The sequence below is a fragment of the Siphateles boraxobius genome, unplaced genomic scaffold (assembly GCF_051911475.1).
Source record: "Siphateles boraxobius isolate OS27281-9 unplaced genomic scaffold, OSU_SipBor_1 66, whole genome shotgun sequence".
NCBI classification, from domain to species: Eukaryota; Metazoa; Chordata; class Actinopteri; order Cypriniformes; family Leuciscidae; genus Siphateles; species Siphateles boraxobius.
Window position 1 is genome coordinate 13727181 of NW_027509193.1, and position 18022 is coordinate 13745202.

Genomic DNA, 18022 nt, shown 5'->3' on the forward strand with positions numbered 1-18022 from the left:
CTGTCCTTTTGTAGGCCACCTTTGAAAAGCTGGAGAATGAGCTGAAAGAGATCAACACCAACCAAGAAGCTCTGAAGAAGAACTTCCTGGAGCTGACTGAGCTCAAGCACATCCTCAGACGAACACAGCAGTTCTTTGATGAGGTCTGCAATATCTCATCTCTTACTAAACCTTTAGCCTTTAGAGTTTCCTGTGGTTTTAGAGGCATTTTACACGGTATATATCAGGCAGAGAGTTTTGCTTGTGATCTTGCAGACTCTCTTGTGCACAGACGTTTTGCACACAGGCGGTGTGAAACCACAATGATTTCTGTTACTGCTTCAGCTCGAGCAAAAATATGCTGCAGTTCAATGAGAAGATTACTGTAATATTTAGTCCTATGTTTCATGTAAGAAATGGCTAATAAAGTCATAAAAGACTGTCATAAACTTATCCTCCATGTTGTTTTTTGACTAAATAAAAGCTAAATTCAATTTAATTAGTTTTGAATAAAGTCATCTCTGATGAGAAAATTACATGAAAAGATGACATTGCTAGCAGTTGGTTATAAGAATCTTTTTTTATGCTCAAGTTTGCTGCGGTGCCGTTATCCTTGACAGCTTTTGTTTTACCACGTTCCACTTCTTTTCCATTTAAAATGAATTGGGAACTTAGTGTTCCCCTTTACCGTGTAAAATGGCCACCCTTCAATAGTCAAATGAAGAAGTACAATAACACAAACAGAGGAACCAAAACATGTTTTTCAATATGTCTGTGATAATGTTCGCGCTGACAAAGGCAGATGCATGTCTGACAGATTGAAAGGCCATTCTCTGAATTCCTGGCCACATCTCAACCGCTGATGATGATGTCAAACTGCCCTTCCCAAGACCAGTTCTGCAAGGTGTTCGACTCCCTATTCACAAACTCCTTGAAAATGTAAAAAACAGCCTTTTGTGCCCGCGATAATTAGCTCCTACCAGGGTTTTTCCTTTCTATCTTTCAGAAATTTTTGACCATACATTTCTCTGCTTCCTGAACACTGATCTGAACTTTAACATGTTATTGTGATATATTTATTTTACGAGTTGTAAAAGATCATTTGAGTATGCAGTTTGCAGTTAAGTTGTCTTTTAATCATTCACTTTACTCTTACACAAGCTTGTTGGGTGCTCACAGAGACTGGTGGTGGGTGGTGTGAGGATGGTGTGGCTCAGGGGTTAAACATCGAAAAAAAAAAAAAAAAGCAGTTTCAAACCCTAAAATGGACTAATTCATGTGCTACCATCCCTGTGTCCTTGAGATAGGCACATCACCTCTGGTTATCCCTGTAATAAGTGCATCGGCTGAATGAGTATTATTAAATAATAAGATTGGCTGTGATATAAATCTTTTTAATGGTTATTCCATTGAAGAATTACGATGACATAAGGTCACAGAAATTTGTTCTTTATTTATAATATGAAAGAAGTACTTTAACTATTAATGTAATTTCAGCATCTAACAATATTAAGTTAACTACAACCTTCATTGGAAAACAATTTCCTAAAACAACACTAGAATGAACTTTAAAATCAGATCATTTTTACAGAAAGAGATGAATAACTTAATAAATTGTTGTTTTCTCTTTTTGTTAGATGGAAGATCCTTCTCTTTTGGAAGAGTCGTCAAATCTACTGGATCCGAAAGATGTCGGACGCGTCGCTCCTCTCAGGCTTGGGTGAGTAAGTCAGTGGGTTTTGGTCTCTCTGTCTTAAGGAGCTATTTTAAATGGACAGCTGAAACATGGATGCTTCATACGTATTACGTAGTTCTAGATATTACAGTGTAATATTCAGAACTGTGTTCTAGAACTCATTCTTCTGAATTGCTTTCGGTGTATTTCCACATCATTTTACCTCGTAAGCGGCATCCCTTAAAGATAACAGCTCACAGTTACTGCTTGAACTCTAGAAAAATTAAGTTTATATACACTGCCTAGCCAAAAAAAGTCACTGTGTTCGGATTTAAATAGGAAAATACTTAAGAGTCTATGACTTGATCATTATTGCTGTGATTATTATGTTTCTATCATTTTATACAGTATGTTTGGCTACAGTTCTTCTAATCCTAATTGATGGAGTGTGTAGCTTTTCATTTCTTAATTATTCATGTAGGAAGACACATCATGGCCATACTCCAGAATGACAATGTCAAGATTCATCAAGCTCAAACTGTTAAACAATGGTTGGGAGGGATCAATAATCATTTTCTCACATGAATTGGCATTTCTGAGTCCAGACCTTAAATTCATTAAAAGTCTTTTGCTGGAGGAGACTTTACAGAGTGCTCGACTCTTGCACTGTCAAGACAATATTGTGACCAAAAATTGATGCCGCTCTTGATGGAAATAAATGTTGTGATGTTATTCCCATGAAGAGATGCTTACATTTTTGGTCAATATCTTGTATTGACAATGCAAGAGTCAATCTTGTCATCCTGGAATGACCATGACTTGTCTTTTTACATGGTTGTTTAAGAAAAGAAAAGCTAATCCCTTCATTAATTAGGTTGGAAGAATGGATGCCAAAATTATAACATGCTAGAAACATAATAATAACAGCAATAATGATCAAGTTATTGACTCTGAAGTATTTGCTTATTTAAATCTAAACAGTGACTCTTTATGTGAATCTTCACTTAATTCACGATTCAATTTGTTTACGATTCAGAGGGTAACTATTCAATTATAAAACAATTTTCATCTTTTCTTCCAATTCTTTTATTTAAAATAATTACTATATTAATAATCACTGTGAAGAGGCGTGTTGGTAGAAGGCTCTCGGCACAAGAATGATGGCTCAGCCACAATAGCACTTTAGTGCAAGGGTTCTTTATTTTAAGTCCAAACCGTCCCAAAGAGTACAAAAAATACAAAACCAAAAAAAAATAAAAATAAAAAATAATATATATATATATATATATATATATATATATTAGAGGTGGGCATAGATTATTTTTTTTTAATCTAGATTAATCTCACCTGAATCTTGGAATTAATCTAGATTAATCTAGATTAAAATGGCTCATTTGAATTCTGCCGAAGACATTCAGAATATTTGTGCTACCCAAATAATGTCTAAAAGTAAGTCTTTGAGAATAGGTCGCCTCGCGTAGGGATGTGAACTTCTGCCAAAAATGCCATTCGAAAATAGAGGAGCAAATGTCGAATATCGTTCAAAAAAATAATAAAATAAAATAAATAAATAAAACGCACAATTACAATGACAGAAAGGGAGGCCAATTTCATCTTTAATGATTTGTCATCAAACAAACTGTTTATTAATTGAACAAGTAACATGTTTTCGTCATTTTTTTTAACATAGTAGGCTAATTGGAAGAAGAAGAAAAAATAAGCACGACGTAGCCCGTTTTTGCATCGCCAAACCAGATGCTCGTTAGATCAAAAAATAATGTCATATGTCATAATGATTTTATGTGAACCTGCCTTTACCGCCAATAGCCTCCTCCTTTAAAATTAGTTTCAATCAATGTAAACTATTCGTGTGACTATGCCCCTGCGCAATACACACACATTACCGCGGGATGGCGGGTGTTCATTTAATAAACTGTAGCTTAAACCTGTTAACCTTTGACAGTGCGCCGACGCTCTGAAGCGTTTTTTTTTTGTTTTTTGTAGCCTATAAATTAATGTATATGTCCAACGGATAATGTCATACTTTTTAGTAGTGCTATCGTGGCGTAATAATCTGTTTGGTTGTAAAATGTATTACCTGAATGAAATTAAATCGAATGTATCGTCCTTCGGAATCAATCACAGACAGCTTACGAAGATGTTCAAGTAATAAAGATCTTCATCGCTGGCAAAAATATGATGCATTTGCAGATTTGCTTTCACTAGACTAAACTGTAGCCCTTGATGTTCTTAAATCTTCCTGTTACGACTTCGAGTCGAGTGTGATTGAACGCGCTTCAGTGATTCAGTGCATGAGGAACTGAACTGAACTGATTCGCGAACCGATTTAGACAGAACTGCCAACTTGTTTGATGAAGTCTTTGAACTTTGAGAGACTCTCGCTACACTGCTCTCCAAAACCAAGAAATTATGGATTTGATCAACTGGTCTCTCAACGCAATTGACACCATCTTCTCGACGAGAAGCTTGGGTTCGGGGGAACCTGCCTGCCCTGCCGGGACGTTCATAGCTGGCTACACGATGGACGCGTGGGAGAGGTGGCGGGTCGTGTGTCTGGCGGCTCTTTCCGTGGAGGACGTTGAAGATATCTACCTATTCGGCACCATGATAACAGGTCTTCTGCTGATTTGATTAGGCATTGCCCTGGTTTATCGAGGAACTAAGCAGACGGTGACAGCTGTCAAAAGCACCGCAAGGCTGCCCGTGATGATTGAAGCGGTGGGCAGAGCTGTCAGCACTCAGACTGGGTCTATGAACCACAATATGGATAACATCATGGAGAAGCTCACAGCTTTGCAAAGGCAAATGGATCGTTTCAGAGACCAAAACGGACCAGGAGAATAGCCTGTATAAATTGAATGCGGCTACTCGCCCGAAGACCAAACAATCCCAATCTTATCTGTTTCGGCACCCCCAAACCAGCACTGGCCTTGGCCAAGGCCGTTGCTGGAACAACAACTCTCCCGGAAGAGCACTGCAGTGAGCCGCTCTTGCATTCCTTCCCCGACTCCTCAGACACCTGCTGATTGTTGACTCTGCCTGGGACATGATCAAGGTTGTCTCCATGGCAACTTGCTGTGTATCGCTATGACAATCCTGCGGACTGAGGCTCCTAGATTATGGTGCTGGCTTAGCGACTCTCTCCAGGCCTACACACACATGAACTTACACATACACAGATATGCACCTAACCCACACCCCATCCCACGCCTTCGCCGCTTCGTACCCCCAGTCTGACAGGCGGGTCTGTGACCAGCGCCATAATGGCTGCAGGACCGGATGCTGCTTGCCTGGGCTGGACTACCTCCATCCCCCACTCCCCACCATGTTGCAATGTCTTGTTTGTAGAGTGTACTGTTTATGTGCTAATGTTGCTGAGGTGTTTTTTCCTGTTCCCAGACTGTTCTCCTTACAGGAGCATAGTCTGGGGGTCGCCTTTTTTTTTCTCCTCACCTCTCCTCATTTCATGCTGTATTTTTTTCTCAAGTTGGCGCTGATATAGCAGCCTCGGTAACACCTTATTACCAAAGCTAATTCCTTGTATGTGCACAACACTACTTGGCAATAAAATTGATTCTGATTCTGATTCTGATTCTGAACAGAATCGACCCAAAAGAGTGATTCATTTGTAAATTGAGCATCGCTCATGCCCATAAAAAAGATACAGCGCGCTTGGAATAAACTCATTTAACAACATGTAAAGTAACGAGAGGAACGATCAACGTAACATGTAAAAGTATACACCTTGTGTCCCTGACAGGAAAATACCCTGCTGCGCGATTTGCGCGAAAATATAACGATATTCGAAAAATCTATTTTATGATCCCAACCAAACTTTGTGAATAGATTAACGGCGATATTTTTTTTATCGCCCGATAAGAGTCTCACGTTAACGCAGCACGTTAACGCCGATAACGGCCCACCACTAATATATATATATATATATATATATATATATATATATATATATATATATATATAAACAATAACAAAAAAATATACATATAATTATATTTACACTGAGCTCTTGGCTGAATTTCCTTCTACTAAAAATGATTTCAATAGTCTCCAATTGAACCTCAAATTGCACTCCTTAACTTCCACACTTCACAGCACGAACAAAGACACCTACTAACAAATATGCAGATATGTAAATAAAGATGTTATAATAAAACTTGTCTGGTGTGTGCGTGTGAATTTTGAAATATGACATGATAGCAGGAATATTTGATGTATAATGGCTAAACTGCAAAAATATGCAAAACTACCGGTATCACAAACCCAAGTGTGCACCCGAGGAAAAGGCTATACAGCTGAAAATGTGTAACATAATGTGTAAAGTATTAGATGGGGATGGGAGTGCAAGTGCTGTCCCAGCCGGTGACAGAGAGCTCTGTCACACACAATATAGTTATTTTTATTATTTTATCTTTGTTATTATTTTTCGTCATTTTTGACACAACGCTTCCTCGCCATTGACAGAACTTTCCGGCAATACATGTTTCTACTGTTATACGGTAGAGGGCACAATTACACATCTTCTGAAAGAGTACAGGATCTCTGGATCAAAACACAGATGAAGAAGAAGCAGAAAGAAGCATTTTCTTATGTGCATGTTGTAGTCTGTTAAATAAACCCGCTTTTTCTCAGCTTTCTGTTCAAGATCTTGCCTTTTTTATTAAACTTATTAAAGTGTTGATAATATAAGAATGCATGAAGCTAGAATACTTTTTTTTTAAAAGCAGAAAGAAATGAAGGAATATCTAAACATGCAATGTATTAAATTAAATAATTATTTTATTGCATGGAGACCATGAAAGTTTTGTGAAAATGATCAAAAATGTTGTCAGTGGGTGGCAACATTTTTTAGAAATGCTGATGGGGAAAGAGTTAAAAATAAGAACAGAGATGCAATAAACAAGCGGTAGAACAAAAACAATATACCGGTAAGAAACAAATTAATTTAACAGTGCATTACTTTTTTTTTTTCATTTGACATCTTTTTAACAGTAGCATTCAGGTAAGAAATAATGCAGAAATTGAATAATCAAAAACAATCATTGCGTAGTCTTTAGGTTTTTAATTACAAATAAATGGATTATTATTAAAGCTACAAAAGTTATTTTTCACTAAAGAGGTGAATACTCGCCAAGACAGATATTTTAAAATAATTCTGTATCTGACTGTTGTAGTGCAATATGAAGCTAAAGAGATCTGAATTCAGGATGATATGCTGTCTGAGAGAGGTGGCTTTCTGTACGCGCACCTCAGGCGTGTCAGTCAGCACGAGTAACACATTGAGATCTTTTCCATGGCTTGTTGCGCTTAATAACTCTGATCTGATCTGAAACCGAAAGATCAGACACAAGTGCTTTGCTTCCTGAGGGCATATGCAACTTTTTTTATTAATATATAATAAACTTTATATGCAGAGATATCCTCTTGTGTGTGTCTCTCACCAGCACAACCTCTGCTGCAAGTTTAAATTTAATCTCTAGTTGACGTTTCAATCTAGGTTTAAAGTAATGGAAAAACAGAATTGAAGTTAACCTAGGGTTACTGTAAAAATAAAATAACAAGTATGTAACAAGAAGATTGGTGTTGCAGTATTATTAAATAAAACTGGATTTAATCCAGATTTAAGAAGAATTGTTATTGGTGCAACCCACCCAAATTTCATATAAGTAAAATCATATTTTCCAAATAAGGATTAATATTAAACCTTTTGAAGTACAGCAAAATGTTTGTTGTTTTGAATATCAGTTTCATTATCCAGATATCTGCTGTTGGAGTTCACTCATGTTTGACACTGGTTGCAGGTTTGTTGCAGGGGTGATAGGCAGGGAGAGGATTCCCACCTTCGAGAGGATGCTGTGGAGAGTTTGCCGTGGAAACGTCTTCCTGCGGCAGGCAGACATCGAGGACCCACTTGAGGACCCCGCCACAGTAAGTTTGCCCTGTGTGAGAGAAAAATAAATAGCTTTTAGATAACTTTAGATAGCAAGCTAAAAATGTAATCTCTTGTCTATATAGTTTTCAGTTTGGATTATTAGTTAAGTATACTACATATTTAATGGCAACACTCTCTTTTTTCCCCTCTTTTTTCAGGGAGACCATGTGCACAAGTCGGTGTTTATCATTTTCTTCCAGGGAGACCAGCTGAAGAACAGAGTCAAGAAGATTTGTGAAGGGTATGAGAGCATCACTGCCAATAATAAGTAGTCACACAACATAGAGACCGAAACAGAAGAAAACTGTATTTACACGAGATTGTAAAAACATGAGGTTGTTCTCAGATTTTGCAGACTTGTTCCTTATAATACTTTTCAAGTTTGGGGTTAATACGATTTTTTTATTATTATTATTATTGTTTGTGATAGAATTCTCTATTATTCACCAAGGCTGCATTTATTTGATCAAAAACACAGTAAAAACGGTAATATTGTGAAATAATATTACAATTTAAAATAATTGTTTTCTATTTTAGTATATTTTGGAAAAGTAATTTTTTCCTTTGATGATAAAGCTGAATTTTCAGCATCATTACATTTTCAGCATCATTACATATATCATTACATTATCAGTCTTCAGTCACATGATCCTTCAGAAATCATTCTAATGTTATGATTTGGTGCTCAAGAAACATTTCTTATTATTATAAAACAGTTGTTTTGCTTATTCAGGATTCTTTGAGAAAGTTTAAAAGAACAAGATACATTTGAAATATAAATCTTTTGCAACATTATCATTTGTTATTGCCCCTTTTGATCAAAAAAATCTTAATGAATGCAAACTTGTGACAAATATTTGACAAATTCATAAAATATAAATATCGCATGGTCATACATATTGCATTGTGTTATTTACTTGTATTTTTGTGTACTCCGCACAATCACAATAAAGATCTAATGCAGTCTTTTACTAATATATTTATGTTAGGTTTCGGGCATCTCTATACCCCTGTCCCGAGACCCCACAAGAGAGGAGAGAAATGGCTGCCGGAGTCAACTCTCGAATTGACGATCTCCAGATGGTAAGACGTGAGGACACACACACACACATTCTCTAAAAATAAAATAAGTGAATGTAGGCTGATTCTTTTTTCTAAAGTTCATCTTTTTATTGCATGAGGTGAAAGACTGATCAGGGTTCTTCAGTCCAGACCTGCTCTAGTGCTGTTAGAATTGTTGCTTTGTTCACTCTGCCCACGTTCTGATTTAGTTTTCAAATCCTGCAGGACTGACTTGTTTGCACTGTCATTTTGCAAATAATGAAATCTGATCTGCTCTTTCAGACGGTATTGTCAATAACCGGTGTATCTTTATCGGTTGCTATAGTAATGATGTAAGCACCAACACAATGGCAAGACCGCCTGTTTGAGGTCTGACCAACGTCTCTATGTCCTCGTATCGTTTTTTTTTTTTTTCGTCTTGAGTGGTAACCCTAACCTGACCTTGGGCCTCATTAAAACACATGATTTTATGATGGTAGCAACATCAATAAATTTGTTATGACTATTTCATTTTGTCCCTGAACTACACAGTCTGATCAGATGTTATTATCAGGGATTATAAAATGAGTTTGTAAAACAAAACACAGCTGTTTACAGCGGGAAAGAACCTTAAAGATTCAAACATGTTTCCAGAGCCAGTAAACTTATGAATGCCTGTTGGTGTTTAAGTGATATGATATGACTAAATATAATTTGAAAGTACATCAATTGATTTCATTTGCTTCATAAACTGCAGCTGAGTGGCTTAATGGAATTACATGAGATAAGAGTGTGCCCAGAAACACAGATTAGATTAGAGAAGGGCAGATTTTGTTACAAGTAGGATGTCTTTATTTTTTTTTATTTTTTTTTACAAATTTCACTAAAATACAGCAGAACAATACAATCTGACCATTTTATTTATATAAAATTTATGCATTTGACTGTGCTTTTATAAATAGCAACTTCAATAGTAGTTTTCTAGTCTTGTTGCCATTTCAATGAGATTATTTAGCTGTTTTTTTCTGGTATATTATTAACGGTTTGCACAGATCCCTGTCACCAGATCACAGAGTGAATATATATATATATATATATATATTGTTTTATTTTTACTTGCTGAATTGATCATTCTTCTTGCCTTCCCTAATATACTGTGTGGCACCCCCTGGAGGTCTGTGCAAAACTGAATAAAATCTGAATTAGACTTTCAGTCTCAACTCTTTTTCTTCAATTTCCTTCTCTAGTTATTTATTCATTATCTTGAGTTGAGTTTAAACTAACAGATTTACAATAAAGCATAGGTTAATTGACAGAAATATCCAACGCACACACGCTTTCTGTCGATCCGTGCGGCAGAGGGAATCTCCCTCAGTGAGTCATTAGAGGCTACTACAATGGTTTAATGGGGGATTGCTGGATGGTGTTACAGCTCTGGGTCTTTGAGAGAATCCCTCAAATCTCTGCCTTATTTGGGAAGGAAAACTTTGGGTGAGTGTGTCCTCGCACATTTACATAGTACCCATACCTTCCCGTCCACACAGATGCCCACACAGTTTGGACCTTCAGCACATGGCAAGGCAGTTTATCACCGCTGCTTACTTCTCATGTTCGATTTTTTTTTTCATTGTCTGCACAGTGGCACATACAAGTTTCTAGCATCATGTCATTTTTCACCACTCGCTGAAAGCGATATACTGCATTAAACAAAAAATCACAGCCAATCATAATTTGGTCTTTAATAGACATGTTTAATTTTGTCAGGAATGAAAACGAGGCTGTGAGAAATACAAGTAGTGCGCTCAGAGGTTTAGGCCACTGATGTTTCTCAGTAGGCGGGGCTACCTATAAAACATGACAACATAGAAATCGATCAACAAAAATCTGATTTGGGTCAAAAAACTTAAGCTGTCATCGTGTCACAACTGTAAGGTGCCTTTCGCAGCGGCTGTCTCATAGTGAGCCTTCCTGTCTGTGCATACCCACATACTGAGGGAGTTTGTTCTTCATGTTCGCCACACTTATTTGCTGATTTGCTCTCATCCCACACCCCCTGAAAACCCACATACATATCTGTTTGCTCTCAGACTTTTCAAAAGAAATGAAGGAACACGTCCAAGCACAAGAGTGCTGACAGGGCTGGGACAGAACGCACACTCGAGTTCCATGTCACTGACTCACTTTGAGATATTAGCGGGCCTGTTTGTCCCGGAGGTGAGAGAGAATGGTCACTATGCTTGTGTTTGTCTTTCAGTCAGGCATGAATCGTTAATGTCCCTGTGCTCTTCTCCCAGCTTTGGAGAGAATTTGGTTTCCTTTAGTTTGATACACATGCCTTGTTTGTGTTTGTTACTGTTTGAGAAAGACAGAAGGTCTTCTGGACACACTATTGAGGATTACATAAATGCCAGAGTGGGCGAGTTTGTCTTATTTGTCAGTGTGGGTGAGTCTGCATGTTTCCAGCGTGGGTGAGTATGTGGGTTATTCTAGTGTGGGTGAGTGTGTCTGATTTCACTGTGAGCGACTGTGTATGTCCCACCCAAGTGAGCGAGAATGTGCATTTGGACATTAATGTTGCCACTCTATCTGTCTAACATGACGACCAGATGCTGGCTCACTTCCTTGGCCACTCCTGAATGATTGTGAAATACTTTTTACCTAAATAGAAGATAAATAGGCTATATTCAGACAACCAGGGTTTGGGTGGTAAAGATTAATAAACATCTTTACCAGCAGTGTGTGTCTGTTCATACAACAGCAAAAAGAAGCAGCTTGTATACTTTCTGTATAGACAAATAATTAAACTTAAGCCCCTATTCTTGCAATAGCTGTGAATAACACTTATAACCATTGAGACTAGTGAGGTGGCGTTGGTTAATTACTTGTGTGTGTTTCTTGTTCAATGCAACAATAAACACAGCTTGAGGTCTGATGTTCGATTGTCAAACAATTAACTCTTATGGTCATTCAAAAAGCTTGACAAGCTCATGAGTGTGAGAACAGTTTGACAGACAGAACGTGAGAATCCCCACACTTTCGTTCTTTGCACTGGACCACTAACATATTTCCTGTATTTGGTCAAAGTGTTTAAGTGGGCATGAAGACAGGAAGTTTGTGTAGAACTTTTGATTGCCCAATGGAACAAACAACATCAAAATACAGTAGTAATGTAAAGTAACATTTTTACATTTATTTACACATTTTAATTTCATCATTTGTCGCATGATTCTGTGTGTTTCTAATCATTGTTATCACCTGTGCTTATAAAGAGTTACATCTCACTCCACAAGGGTATTGTGCCTGATGAAGACCCGATTGTTTGGCAAATATATTGTTTGGAACTACAATTTCAGTGAGTGGACATAATTTGTATTTGTTCATTTATTGCTGTTTTGTTGTCCTGCACCCAAACCCAATTTGGGTGTTGATATGCATACTCTTTTTGATTCATATACTTCAGGCTGTTGTACTTTTGTGACTTCATCATGGCCAATGAAGAACTTGTCTCTTTAAATAAAACATTTTATTGTTTTACAAGCAGATTATTCTGGGATCCTCCTTAAAGACAATTTTTGACAACAATTAGGTTTTGTAGATATGTTGAATCGGTTGGCCTTTTTTCTAGCAGTATGGCTTTCCCATTCACATTGCTTTGATCAATATACATTTATCCACCTAATACCTATTTTAAATAGTCTTTCTAGAAAACAAAACTTCACTTTTTGATGAACTTTTGTGTTTCAAAAAATGTTTTTTCCAGCTAAAGTTAGTTTTGATTGATTCACTTCCGTCTAAATGATAGTTTGTTATTAAATTAGGGGCCGCTAAGACGACACCGTTTTCTCTAAACAGACTTTAAACGTGAACCTGTGATAGACGCTGATGGCGTTCACATGCGCATTAAGAATTGATTCTATAGTTATGTGCGTTTGAATATATGTGCGCAGGTTTATAATTCCTTACAAACCATGCCTAAACAAACTACTTGTCTATAAATTTTGATGCAGAATTTTTATTTTATCTTATCACTTCGGGTAGGTACGCGAACCGAAAAATTCCACAACGCTTTATCTGTAGAGTGGTATAGGGATCCTCCATAGGGAGAGGCTAGTTGGCACTTCAGCACTGCATTGTCATCAGGTCCAGGCGAAAGTCCTTCGTCAGATCTGGAAACGGCCTGGATCCGGCAGGCTGCGGGAAAACCTCGGGATAAACAAAGACACTAAAATTAGCGTAGATGCCATTCTTCTTATGATGTAACGAGTACATCAGGATTTGAGGGAGTGTTCCCAGTTCCGGCTGACCTAATCTAAGCAGCCTAATATTAAATTATAGAAGTCTATAGAGTGTTATGTGAATGCTAGGTCAAAGAGATGTGTTTTTAGTCTAGCTTTGAACTGACAGACTGTGTCTGCTTCCCGGACAATGTTAGGAAGATTGTTCCAAAGTTTTGGTGCTAAATAGGAAAAGGATCTACCACCAGCAGTCTATTTATATATTCTAGGTATTATCAACTGGACGGAATTTTGAGATCGCAATAGACGTGAAGGACTATAATGCGTTAAGAGCTCGCTCAAGTACTGGGGAGCTAAACCATTTAGTGCTTTGTAAGTAATCAGCAATATTTTAAAATTTATACGATGTTTAATAGGGAGCCAATGCAGTGTTGACAGAACCGGGCTAATATGGTCGTACTTCCTGGTTCTGGTAAGAACTCTAGTGGCTGCGTTTTGGACTAGCTGTAGTTTGTTTATTAAGCGTGCAGGGCAACCACCCAGTAGAGCATTACAATAATCTAGCCTTGATGTCATGAACGCATGAACTAGTTGTTCCGCATTTGTCAATGAGAGCATATGACGTAATTTAGATATATTTTTAAGATGGAAAAATGCGGTTTTACAGACACTAGACACGTGACTTTCAAATGAAAGATTGGTATCAAAGAGCACACCCAGGTTCCTAACTGACGGCGAAGACTTAACAGAGCAGCCATCAAGTGTTAGACTGTATTCTAGGTTATTACGTGTGGAAGTTTTTTGTCCAATAATTAGAATCTCTGTTTTTTCAGAATTTAGTAGTAGGAAATTACTAGTCATCCAATTTTTAATATCAACTATGCATTCCGATAATTTTGTGAATTGGTGAGTTTCGTTAGGTTTGGAAGAAATATAGAGCTGAGTATCATCAGCAAAACAGTGAAAGCTAATTCCATGTTTCCTAATGATATCTCCTAAAGGTAGCATGTAGAGAGTGAACAGCAACGGTCCTAGTACTGAGCCTTGTGGTACGCCATACTGAACTTGTGATCGATAAGACATCTCTTCATTTACTGCTACAAACTGATAGCGGTCAGATAAATATGATTTAAACCATGCTAGTGCAATTCCACTAATGCCAACATAGTTTTCTAGTCTATTTAAGAGAATGTTGTGGTCAATGGTGTCAAATGCAGCACTAAGATCAAGTAACATTAATAGAGAGATACAACCACGATCGGATGATAAGAGCAAATCATTTGTGACTTTAATGAGAGCTGTCTCAGTGCTATGGTGCGGTCTAAATCCTGACTGGAAATCCTCGCAGATACCATTTCTTTTAAGAAAGGAACACTGTTGTGAGGATACTGCCTTTTCTAGTATCTTTGACAGAAAAGGTAGATTTGAGATCGGCCTGTAATTGACTAATTCTGTAGGATCGAGTTGCGTTTTTTTAACAAGCGGTTTAATCATAGCCAGCTTAAAGGTTTTTGGTACGTATCCTAGAGACAAAGATGAATTAATGATGTTAAGAAGAGGATCTATGACTTCTGGAAGCATCTCTTTCAGTAGTTTAGTCGGTATAGGGTCTAACATACATGTTGTCGATTTAGATGAATTAACTAGTTTGAAAAATTCTTCCTCTCCTATGGCAACAAATGAATCAAATTTTACCTCGGGGAGACTATAATGCACTCCCTGATGCGATACTGTAGTAGACGGTTGCATAGTTATAATTTTGTCCCTAATATTATCAATCTTATAAGTGAAGAAGTTCATAAAGTCATTACTGCCGTGTTTCTTGGAAACTTCTGGGCTTGAAGCTTTCTTTTTCGTTAGTGTAGCCACTTTTTCAAATAAATACCTTGGATTATGTTTATTTTCTTCTAATAGGGTTGAAAAATAAGCAGATCTAGCAGCTTTTAAAGCCTCTCTGTAAGCAATCGAGCTCTCCTTCCATGAAATCCGAAATACCTCTAGTTTTGTTTTCTTCCAGTTGCGCTCCATTTTTCTGGCTGCTCTCTTAAGGGCCCGGGTGTGCTCGTTGTACCACGGTGTTGGACTATTTTCTTTAATCTTCTTTAAGTGCAACGGAGCAACTGTATCTAAAGTGCTGGAAAGGAGAGAGTTAAAAGTTTCTGTTGCAATATCAAGTTCTTCTAAGCTATCTGGGATGCTGAGACGATGAAACTGATTAGGAAGATTATTGATAAAGCAATCTTTAGTGGCAGAAGTGATAGGTCTAACACACTTGTAATACGGAGTTGGCCATGCAGCCTTGGCTAAGTGTAATTTACATGAGACTAGATAATGATCTGAGATGTCGTCGCTCTGCTGCAGAATTTCAACAGCATCAACATTGATTCCATGTGATAATATTAGATCTAGAGTATGATTACGACAATGAGTAGGTCCTGACACGTGTTGTCTAACTCCAATAGAGTTAAGAATGTCTTTAAATGCCAATCCCATTGCATCTTTTCCATTATCTATATGTATATTAAAATCACCAACAATTAGGACTTTATCTGCAGTCAATACTAATTCTGATAGAAAGTCAGCAAATTCTTTGATAAAATCTTTATGGTGCCCTGGTGGCCTGTATACAGTTGCCAGCAGAATTCTCAAACTTGATTTATCGTTTACATTACATATTTTTACATTAAGCACCAACACTTCAAAAGAAATATATTTTAAACTAGATTTTTTAGTGGTTTTGAAAATATTACTATAAATTACAGCGACACCTCCCCCTTTGCCTTTCAGGCGAGGTTCATGTTTATAACAGTAATCATGCGGGGTGGACTCATTTAAAGTAATGTAATCGTCTGGTTTTAGCCAGGTTTCTGTCATACACAGCACATCTAGGTTATAATCTGAAATCATATCATTAACTATGAGTGCTTTTGAAGTAAGGGATCGAATATTCAGCAACCCAAGCTTTATCGTTTGCTCATCTGTATTATATCTATTTTTTATTTGTTGAATATCAATTACATTTTTAACCTTAGATCGGTTTGGATGTTTTTTGGATTTCCAAATTCGGGGAACAGACACAGTCTCTATATGATGATATCTAGGTGAAAGAGCCTCTATGTGATGAGATTTATCTGACCTTGGTGACGCGAGGCCGCTAGCAGACGGTCGGTTTAGCCAGTTTGTCTGCTAATTGTGACCATATCACCTCTGTCCAGTGATCTCACATTTCCTGTTTTGACCCCTCCTCTTCCTCTGTGCTTTGTGTTCTAGGTGCTGAATCAGACGGAGGATCACAGGCAGCGTGTTTTACAGGCGGCTGCCAAGACCGTCCGAGTGTGGTTCATCAAAGTCCGGAAGATGAAAGCCATTTATCACACTTTGAACCTCTGCAACATCGATGTCACTCAGAAGTGTCTGATCGCTGAGATCTGGTGCCCTGTGTCAGATCTAGATTCCATTCAGTTTGCGCTCCGTCGGGGCACGGTGAGGACGCACACACACACATTGTTTGATGTTTTTATTAGGGGTGTAACGTACACAAAACTGGCGGTTCGGTTTTGAAGTCACGGTTCGGTACGGGTTCGGTTACAGCAAGGGGGGGAAAACTAAACATAAAATTGCTTTTTTTTTTATAAACTGGTTTACTGAACAAATTGTGTCTCTGACTTTAAATTAATTCAATTTTATTTCAAAGTTTCTTAGGAATAAAAAAAAAGATCTCTGTTTTTGCTGTAAACTAAATAGGTAGCCCTTACTTGTACATTACTATAATATTAAAGGTTAACAACAGAGCCCAAACTATTAGCCTAAATTCAGTTGCTATTTCTTTCTTAGATATAATAATCAACACTCTCTAAGGGTACGTTTTCACAACAGCGATATGCTTAAAACAGAGAAGTTTTTCCTTTCAGTTTTCTGTGTACAGATGACACCATTGTCAAAATGATCCCCATTCATGGTTCCGCGAAAACGACAAAAAACGCTATAGACTGAACACGTAATACGCATGTGCATGATGTGATCATCTTTAGATATTCGCATTTTCATTGTTTACACAGAGACCATATTCAAAAACTTGCACTTTGAAACCTGTTTTTCAAAAGTTTGCGTTTTCAGTCATTGCGTTGTCGTGTGAAAATGAACGGCCAAAAAACCTAAAAAGTTTTACGTTTTTAGTTGAAAACGGTGTTGTGTAAACTGCCCCTAAATAATCAAGACATCATTAACAGGTTAAGTAAAATATAATGAATATATAGGCTAATATAGCGAAAGAGTTAATTTCTCTAGTGAACTAAAGCTGTGGACACTGAATGACTTGCCTGAGGTAAATGTAATGTTACGTGATGCCGTTGAAACACTGATTGAGTGATTACACAAGATTTAAGTTTCAGTAAGTTGTACTGTATCTTTCAACATACCTTCAGATATTCATTTATGTTTATTCTTTAACTAGTATTAACTTGTAACTAGCAGCGCTGCTGCTTGACCTGAGGAACATATAAGGTGATCTGTCATGCCACATAAAAGAGCGTTTTCGTGATAAAATTGACAGAATTTAAAAGATGACACTATCGAAAAGTTACTAAACGCAGAGCTTATTGCGATAATTGGTGGTTAATGGTGGTTAGGCTACAAAGCTGCATTTGTTGTGTACACGTAACCACGGTATGTGACATGTACAAAACATTTTTGTGACGTAGACATGTACTGTTACACCCCTAATTACTGTTTATTCAAATGTCAAGGAAGAAAATGTAGTTTTGTAGAGGTAAAGTGAGGTCAGCCTCAACAATAAGCCAAGGCTGGGCCTGTGCAGCAGAGGGCGTTCAGTACGCCATGAGAGTTTTTCGGTTCGGTTTGAATTACAAACCTATTTTTTATAAACATCCTGAAATCTTGAGCCAGAGGAGGTTGGTATATTCTTCAGGCTGTTACCCAGTATAACTGAATCCACCAAGTCAAATTGCAATATAACTTTACCTCGATATAATTCATTACATTTGAATTTCTCTGCAATGAGCACATCAATGAAACGGGGGCCCTGATAAAATAATTTGATTAACTTTACAGTAGGAAAACATTGTGTCATTTTATTTTGATATCTGATCTCAAATCTGCTTT

General features: G+C 37.3%; 1 protein-coding gene across 4 annotated transcripts in view; it reads left to right on the plus strand.

Moving 5' to 3' along the window:
• The window catches only part of atp6v0a1a (ATPase H+ transporting V0 subunit a1a), a 43001-nt gene that overhangs the window by 15750 nt on the left and 9229 nt on the right, over positions 1–18022 (plus strand). For 2 of the 4 annotated variants that reach the window (XM_077212383.1, XM_077212382.1), the window contains exons 5-11: positions 15–143; positions 797–883; positions 1617–1699; positions 7495–7621; positions 7784–7866; positions 8615–8708; positions 16172–16384. In XM_077212383.1, coding sequence (XP_077068498.1) covers positions 15–143; positions 797–883; positions 1617–1699; positions 7495–7621; positions 7784–7866; positions 8615–8708; positions 16172–16384 — 816 coding nt within the window. The remainder of the gene's footprint in view (positions 1–14; positions 144–796; positions 884–1616; positions 1700–7494; positions 7622–7783; positions 7867–8614; positions 8709–16171; positions 16385–18022) is intronic. The other 2 variants (XM_077212385.1, XM_077212384.1) reach the window with 1 other exon arrangement.